The 9,250-nt window shown below is 44.2% G+C and overlaps 1 protein-coding gene and 1 long non-coding RNA gene across 3 annotated transcripts in view; one reads left to right on the forward strand and one right to left on the reverse strand.

Moving 5' to 3' along the window:
• The window catches only part of LOC139530884 (BTB/POZ domain-containing protein 7-like), a 59,654-nt gene extending 56,119 nt beyond the window's left edge, over positions 1-3,535 (forward strand). For both annotated transcript variants that reach the window (XM_071327657.1, XM_071327658.1), the window contains exon 11: positions 103-3,535. In XM_071327657.1, the coding sequence (XP_071183758.1) occupies positions 103-849 (747 nt within the window). In that variant the 3' untranslated portion in view covers positions 850-3,535. The remainder of the gene's footprint in view (positions 1-102) is intronic.
• Positions 3,536-3,804: 269 nt separating this feature from the next.
• LOC139530890 (uncharacterized) lies at positions 3,805-8,998 on the reverse strand. The gene is made up of 2 exons (XR_011666147.1): positions 5,201-8,998; positions 3,805-4,333 (listed from the first exon to the last, which is right to left on the reverse strand). It is a non-coding gene; the product is annotated as an uncharacterized lncRNA (long non-coding RNA).
• Positions 8,999-9,250: the final 252 nt, after the last annotated feature.

Consider the following 9,250-nt stretch of genomic DNA (forward strand, 5'->3'; position numbering starts at 1 on the left):
GTGTGGATTGCATTTGGTCAGTGTAGCTGTAGAAGTGTATTGTGCTGTGGTCATGTATAGCTCTAACTAGCTGTGTTTGTGTGCTTCTTTTTGTTTCTCCAGGTGAGCATAGAGCCTGTGATGAGGGAGTTCATGCCTGACATCGCTCTGGGCGTCTCTGTCATGACCCTGAGGGAGCACCGTATGGGGAACAGGGACGGTCACAACCCTCACCCTCATGGCCCCACCCTGACCCCACACCTCCCCCCCGGACCCTGTCCCTCAACTCGCCTCAGCCATGGCCACGCGCACTCCTGTAAGAGGCACGCTCCAGAGCCAAAGCTGGAGGCCCAGGCAGAGTTCCCTGACCTCTACGACTTCTCCTGCCGACCAGCCACCCCGACCTCCAGCCACCCCCTGGCTCCTCCCTTCGCAGGGCCAGACCTCTACAGCCACAGCCCGTCCAGCAGCCTCCCTCCCTCCTACGTGTCTGACACTCAGGGATGGACAGTTGAGGCACGCTCTGACCCCCTGCACTTGGACGTGCTGGGCCTGCCCCCCCAGCGGCAGGATGGAGCTCTGGCTAATCCCTCTGGTTCCCATGCCAAGGCAGGACATGTCCCCAGAGGACAATCAAACAATGAGACTGACCTCACTCACGGCCTTGGCCACTTGTGGGGCTCCGCTAGTGGAAACCTAGAAGGGTATGAGGAGAGGCCGTCGGCCCACAGTGAACCCCAGGAGATTACTGGCGAGTCCACAGGGTCAGGGGCCCAGCAGCCTCATAGAAATAGTGTTAGCGAGGAGGCTAACAGAGACCGCAGGTCGCCTAACAAGCCTGACTACCCTTACAAGAAGTCAGCACTTTAACCCATGGGGAGGAGTGGGGGTTGAGTTGTCTAAAGGGAAAGGTGGGGGAAATGACCTCCAGTCATGGACATCAGAGCACTAATGAGTGTGTGAAGGGTTGGCTAATGATTTCTATTTATATATTGTGTGTGTAAATATCCCACCTCCTCCAGCCCTCCCTTTATGACATAGTACTGTCTTCACCTCACGTCTCCTCTGATTGTTACAGACTAGCGGCATCTAGTCTGTAGGTTAGAGAAACAGCAGTGACTGTAGTGTTGCAGTGAGACTGTTGAATTGAAGCTTGCCGAAGCCAACCTCAGTGCTGCAGTTTTACAATATCATTCCAGCAGTACTGTTTAGGAGGTGTTTTGCCTATTTTCCTTGAGCCTTGTTGCACACAGAGGTGTGTTGTAACCTCTTAGATGTGGGAGTCAGGAATGAAGATCATATCATTACGATCATAACAGCAATGTGTTATGATCGTAACAATTGTGTAATATAGCTGAAATATGTGCTGAGGACATGTGATATACATAAGGACTGTAGTCATCAGCATATACTTTACCTGGGAGATATATACATAGGATCTCAGTATAAACTAGTGAACACCAGCACATAGCTCAAAACAGCGTTATCTTCATGATAAAGTTATGTAAAAACATGTCTGTATTTTCTTGCTCCTCTCATTTGTATTTCCTCTCTCTTCCTGTAGCATTCCTCCAGTACGTACCTCACCTGATTGGTTACATTTGATTTCCCCTTCCTGGTGATGAGTACTAGGCTCTGGCTGGTTCGGATCAGGCAGGAAGTGGATCAGACGGGAAGTAGGTCTGTGGAGGCTGTCATTGTTCTCTCTGGATACCGCGGTTGTCTTCTGGGTTATTGTTTGTGTCCAGAACTCACCAGTGCTGCTTCTGCACAGTCTCTGGCTTTTATATTCTCACAAAAGCATGAGCCTAGGGTTTTCAGAATGAGAGAGGAGGGTGAGTGCATAGGTTGATGACTGGGGTACACTGGGAAAGATAAGGGTGCCATGGCAACTGTTGTACAGTGGTGTGTGATTGAACGCGCTAGTCAGGAGATGTTTGTATTCAGCAGAACGTGTGTGTGGTTTCGTACTCCCAGGCAACTGTTTAAACAGTGTCAGTACTGTAGACTCAGTATCCATCTTTAATCAGGTCTGTATTTACATATCAACACGAGGCTCTGAGATGATTAACCAGTGACCGACCATAGAATGGTATGGCCAATATGCTTGAAACCACCTTGCTCTTTCAATGGAATTAACAATTAGAAGCCTTAATCCACATTTTGAAGTGACCAAACGGGATTCATCACAAGCGTGATGCCACCACTGGCTCTCCTAGTTGTCAGTGTGACTCTTCTGTACACCCTCTCTACACACACACACTCCATTCCAATGTACTCTGTCTAATGTTCATTTTGGTTGTTCCCATGCACTACGTGACCACCATCACGCCACCTTTTGGCCAATCCTGGACCTGCAAAGACATGCTCTTTCTCTCTCTCTGCCATCAGAGATTATGGCATACTGAATGAGAGCTATCGGGCCTGTTGCTACAGAAACCAAAGTGCACACATCAGAGCCTGTAAGATCAGCCACACCTGTCTCTCCTATGACAAACTGACAAACCCATGATACATAAAGATGCAACATTGCACTGTAGGAACAATCCATTTCACATGGGAGCAGGAGGGAATATGAACAAATTAATTTAGAACAAAAGGGATCCAGAACACCTAAATCATTCTTTAGTAAATAAAATTGTATGGCCTCCATCACCTGCATTCTACCATTCAGAAATCCTGAGCATTGCCTGTAAATAATAATTTGATATACTGTACAACAGAAATCCTTGTTATTACATTTTAGTGGCTTTAGATTAATTATTCAGCTGTTTTGTAGCTGTGGAGGACTACAGTGTGAAGCTGTTTAGAACCACATTTCACCTAGAAAGAATAATCAGACTCAAATTTTTGTTCTTTAATGTTTTGTTTTATGGAAATTGTCTAATATTGTTATTTGTGAGAATACCACAATTGTGTAGATTTTATACATTTTATTTTTAAATCTAGCACAGGATTTTTAAATTAGCGCAGGAACATGTAGATGATCTGTAGATATTCACTCTGCCATGTAGTAATGAAGTTGCAGGGCAGAAACATGTTTTTTTCCATCCAGTTTGCTTTGGGGGAAGAATTCCAAACTTCAGATTCCTCATGTTCATGTTGGTTAGTTGCTTTATTTTCCAGGACAGTGTTCCCTTTGAATAAAAAGCCTCCACATTCTCTTTTTGCTCTTTGCTGTCAGTGCCTTCCCCTGCCAGAAACTGGGCTTTTGTTGGAGAAGTGACTGATATCCTATGCAAGCCTTTTCTACAAGCTTACCAACCTGCATCAAATAGTCCTTTGTAAAACTCATATAGCTAATTATTTGTTTACATAGTGGGTTTTTTGGTACCTTTGAAATTGAACCCTCTGGAACTGTGATTAGTTATTTGTTGAGAACTTTATAATTGAACAGGTACTTTGTACTTGTTTGATCTATATAAACACTTCTGTAGATTCCTGTACTAAGTTGTATTTAGTTTCACTGGTTCTATTTTTCTACTGTTACCTCAAAAGGTGCATAACAGTGATGAACTTGGGCATCTTTGAAATAAACTGCTTCAATATAATTCTAGACTGTGTTAAGTCATTGAGTTCAACCTAGAATAACAATGAGTCAGGCATCTAAGAAGTACTTTCTGGTTCAAGAAGCAGTGCGACTTCGCAGGGTCGTGTTTCGGAGGACGTATTGCTTTCGACCTTCGTCTTTCCCGAGTCCATACAGGAGTTGCAGCGATGGGACAAGACTGTAACTACCAAGTGGATATCACGAAATTAGCGAGAAAAAGGGGTAAAAAGTATTTTACACTAGCCACATAATCACATCACGGAGTATGCTGGATGAACTATTCAAATGTTTAATTAACAGGAATGCTAGTGACAACATTAAATGGACACATACTGGATCTGTTTCAATATGAATGGCAGTGCATCCTCATCAGGTGTCACATTATGAAATTCTAATGACAACTTGGACATAATTGACCAAATAACAGTAAGTCCATGACTAAAATGACTAGATTCCATCAGCATCTCTCCAAGCCTGCTAACAGAATGCTACTTGCATGGTACTTCAGCTTCTCATAAGACATGGAACGCCATTTGAAATCCATGGAGAACCATTCGAGAACAACTTTTTTGGCAAAACTTTCAACTTCATAAACCTCAGTAACAGCATATTTTATAGCAGCACTGTTATTTAAAGCAGAAGGTGTTTGGTGGACAGAACTGTTTTGCTATGAACCCAAAGTAACATTACAACATTTCACAAGTAAACAACAGGACACCGTGGGGCAGAATGACATCAGCTGTTCATCTGTCGCCTCTTCATCAGCTCCCCAAAGAATTGGTGGATGGCTTCTGCTGTGATGACCTGAGAGGGAGAGGGGAGGAGTGGTTCAATGGAGATTAGAGATGAACGACCAAAGTAGTAGGTCTGCAGTACTTGTTTTACTTTTCAGCTACTGTTTGGGCCCAAGCAAATCAATTATATACATTCAATCATTCAGTGCTGACGTGTCAAGTAACCTGCAGTGTGGACTGCTGCTCATAGATTTTGGTTTCTTATGCTGTGTTTATGTGCTCTCAGAATTATTGGAAATATTCTGGAACTATCACCAGACATTTTGTCCTCAGTAAACAATAAACATACAGCACCTCACCTTTCCTTCATCAGCAATCTGCTGTAGGAAAGCCATCAGTTCAGTCTCCATCTCAATAAACTCAGAGATAGTAGGAACAACAATTACTTTCATCAATCTGGTTCATCAAATGGTATAAACCCTGTGTTAGGTTACATCTACAGTTAATAGCTGCCAAACAAATACATGAAAAAGATGGTCCCCATCCTTAAGTTAAACAATCTCCAGTTGCTGAATGCTGTCCAGAGTACTCAGGCCTGACATAAGCAGACTGTTGAGACTAGCAGTTCCTTGCTCTATAGTGCCTCGGTTCTCACAGGCCAGGACAGTGTCTGACTCATCCAGCAGGCCCTCTGAGCAGAAATGACAACACATATTCAATGGAAACAGCTCTCCACCTTTATCCAATCCAAAGGGCTGAGACTACAATGTGCTGAAGAGCCCGTAGTCTATTGCTACCTCATACAACCCAATGAAACGGTTAGCTACAGCAATCTGTTCCACATCAAATAGCTAAAAACAACAGTGGCTGCACTGTGCTTTGAATAAATCATGGCAAAACACACAATCTCAAGAGAGAAGCATCTTTACTGGCCCACCTTGCAACTGACGCAGGTGCACAGCTTGACTCTCCAGTGGTTAGGCCAGAACACAGCCCCTTCCCTAGCGCTCTCCAAGCCGTGGGCCTTCAGCTTCCTCAGCCTGCAGTACACAATATTGACCTGGCTCTTCACAGGAAGACCTGCGTTACCTTTCCTGCTGTTCCTCCAGACCGTAGTCGGGACGGCTCAGGGGAGCCTTCACTTGCTAGCTCCAGGGCCAGAGCAATTTACAGATGTTCTGGGGTAATTGTCACATCTGGGGATCTTATCCGCTGCTAATGACAAGTTAGTCTGGAATTCCACTGAAGTAGTTAACTTTTATTAAAACTTTTCCATCATTTGAGGTAGTCCAAAAGACAAAATAATATAGTGGGCTCACAGTTCGGGCTATATCCATATCACACACAATTGCATCCAAAACCGAAGTGAACTTACTACGTTACCCATAATGCATCCAAAACCAAAGTGAACTTACTACGTTACCCATAATGCACTTCGGTGTTTTAAAGCTATACCCCCACTTTACCAACACTACCCACACTCTGGATGGTGATTAGACCTAACACCACTCCAACACTCATACAAAGGCACAACACCCAATGGTTTTCATTTCAGTTATATGGACATTAGACATGTTACCCCTTTGGGATCTTGATTTTTTTTCTTCTTCTTCTTTTCAGTCCACAAAGTTCCCTGAACTTGTCCTGTTCAGTAATAACTTCACTTGACGGAGCAAATAGTCTATACAGTCCATATTCCCTAATTGCCAAAAAGCACATGGAGCGGTGGGTAGCAGCATACAAGGGCTGTTGGTTTAAGAGGAGGATACCTAGAGAAAAAGGCAAGTCAGTGGTTCCAGTACCTAGCAGTAGTACATTGTGTAGTTCCAGTGTGAATGCAGGACCCCAATTTATCTCTCCTGAAAAAGTAAAAAGGTTAACACTGTTCTATTTCAAGAATGTTACTTTCCGTTTACAAAAATACCTGGCTTTCTTCCCATACAAAATAAAGTAGTTCCCAAAGCATAAATGGCCCACGTCTCAATGCATAGAATATCTAACTGTCACAATTTACAGTCCCGCCTACTTCAGTGTGTTTTTTTAATATATTGAATTTTACATTTTTTAACAATAATAATGCAGCAATAAGTAAATGCCCTTTTTTACCTCCCAGAACAGTTTGTATGGAACCATTCAGTTCATCATCAACACCCAATCACCTAACCGGTTTTTTGTTCCTCTGGTCTCCCTGTGGGAGTCTGATCCAAAGCAGGGTGAGTAACAGTCCATGTTTGGCCTTGTTGCATTACTTGACTGACCCCACTTGACTGAACTCCATCTGGTGTCGCAGACCCACTCACAAAAGAAGTGGTATCAGAAGCAAGCTCTGCGTTCTTCTCACTACCATTGTCACTGTTTTGTTCGTCCATGAACAGGTTGGGTAGATCCAGATCAGAATCATGGAGGCCTGCATCCAGATCAGGTGACAAGACCTCTGCAGGTTGCCACGCTTCGGCGTGTGTGAACACCCAACTGTTGTCTAGAGTCGTGCGGGAGTTGTACGGCTCGAGTTTGTCATGATGAATAACCTTCACCTTTGTTCTCGGGCTCTTTTGAATCTGGTAAACCAAGTCGTCCAGCTGTCCCAGTATGAAGTAAGGACCCTCATAGGATGGTAGGAACTTACTAACTTTGTCCCGCACCCGCTTGTTCCTTTAATTAAGTACTATACTGTGTCACCAACGTTGTAGTGTGTCCTTGCGATATACTTGTCATACTGTTTTTTGACACGCTCCACAGACTGACCCAGCGCTTCCCTTGCAATCTGGTGAGCAAGTTCCAATCTGTCTCGTAGCTCTGCCACATACTGTGGAGGGGTCTTGGCGTGCTCATGATGAGGTGGCAAACCTGCCACAGGGCAATGGGTTCTGTTACTTCTCCTCCAAGGAGCATCATGTTTGGAGTGAACCCTGTTGAGCTGTGCTTTGTTGCTCTAAATCAAATCAAATTTTATTTTTCACATACACATGGTTAGCAAATGTTAATGCGAGTGTAGCGAAATGGTTGTGATGTTGAATGTGAGGTTATTTTACTGACACCACACTCCGAGGGCCCTCACCTCCTCCCTGTAGGCCATCTCGACGTTGTTGGTAATCAAGTGTCGTCTGCAAACTTGATGATTGAATTGGAGGCGTGCATGGCCACGCAGTCATGGGTGAACAGGGAGTACAGGAGAGGGTTGAGAATGCAACCTTGTGGGGCCCCAGTGTTGAGGATCAGCGGGGTGGAGATGTTGTTTCCTACCCTCACCACCTGGGGGCGTCCCATCAGAAAGTCCAGGAACCAGTTGCACAGGGCGGAGTCGAGACCCAGGGTCTCAAGCTGAATAACGAGTTTGGAGGGTACTATGGCATTAAATTCTGAGCTGTAGTCGATGAACAGCATTCTTACATATAGTTGAAGTCGGAAGTTTACATACACCTTAGCCAAATACATTTAAACTCAGTTTTTTCCACAATTCCTGACATTTAATCCTAGCAAAAATTCCCTGTCTTAGGTCCATTATGATCACCACTTTATTTTAAGAATGTGAAATGTTGTAGTATTTGGTAGCATTGCCTCTAAATTGTTTCACTTGGGTCAAACATTTCAGGTAGCCTTCCACAAGGCTAAAGTCATTAAGGCTAAACAGTTCTATTTTTGTTTCATCAGACCAGAGGACATTTCACCAAAAAGTACGATCTTTGTCCCCATGTACAGTTGCAAACCGTAGTCTGGCTTTTTTATGGCGGTTTTGCAGCAGTGGCTTCTTCCTTGCTGAGTAGCCTTTCATTTTATGTCGATACAGGACTCGTTTTACTGTGGATATAGATACTTTTGTACCGGTTTCCTCCAGCATCTTCACAAGGTCCTTTGCTGTTGTTCTGGGATTGATTTGCACCTTTCGCACCAAAGTACGTTCATCCCTAGGAGACAGAAGGCGTTTCCTTCCTAAGCGGTATGACGGCTGCGTGGTCCTATGGTGTTTATACTTGCTTACTATTGTTTGTACAGATGAACGTGGTACCTTCAGGCATTTGGAAATTGCTCCCAAGGATGAACCAGACTTGTGGAGGTCTACACATTCTTTTTTTGGCAAATTTCTTTTGATTTTCCCATGATGTCAAGCAAAGAGGCACTGAGTTTGAAGGTAGGCCTTGAAATACATCCACAGGTACACCTCAAATTGACTCAAATTATGTCAATTAGCCTATCAGAAGCTTCTAAAGCCATGACATAATTTTATGGAATTTTCCAAGCTGTTTAAAGGCAAAGTCAACTTAGAGTATGTAAACTTCTGACCCACTGGAATTGTGATACAGTGAATTAGAAGTAAAATAATCTGTCTGTCAACAATTTTTGGAAAAATTACTTTTTTACAGAATCATAAAACACGGGACGAGATGTTAAAAACTGTCCATTGTGCCAATAGATGGTATGCACTCACATGAGATTTGCCGTGATGTTGACAGAGTGGCATGGGAGGTTTATTTCTTAGACTGGGTTAAGATGTCAATTTTGGGACACATCCTCAGTAGTGTGCCTTCGAATCAGTGGGTGTTTCGGCCTTTAATTACTAAACACCCTCATCAAAGGTGGCCAGCTAAAGGGTGATCAAGCCTTAGCTTGTGTCCCATGCCCAATTAAGATTTCCCACAGGACTATGCAAGGCAGGGGCGTCCTCTTCCCTGAGCCAGCCCTACAGCTGACCGCATACCTCATATGTCCTCCTCAAGTTGGAGGGATCTGAATTGGGTTCTCAGGTGGGGGTGGGGGGGTCATGAAATTATAGCCCAGCAAGGGTCCTTCCGTTTGATCCAGATCCACTGGCTGCCTCTTTCAGCTGCTTGAGAAACTGCTCTGACGGTCTGCCGCAGAGCCTGTCCATGGATTCCAAGTTCTTTCAGCAACCTGATGGTGGAAGAAGCCACGAATCCTCTGCATCCCACTTCAACTGGCCAGACTTTTGCATTCCAGCCACGCTGAGTTGCGTCTGCTGCCAACTCTG

Source organism: Salvelinus alpinus, chromosome 9 (assembly GCF_045679555.1).
Source record: "Salvelinus alpinus chromosome 9, SLU_Salpinus.1, whole genome shotgun sequence".
NCBI lineage: Eukaryota > Metazoa > Chordata > Actinopteri > Salmoniformes > Salmonidae > Salvelinus > Salvelinus alpinus.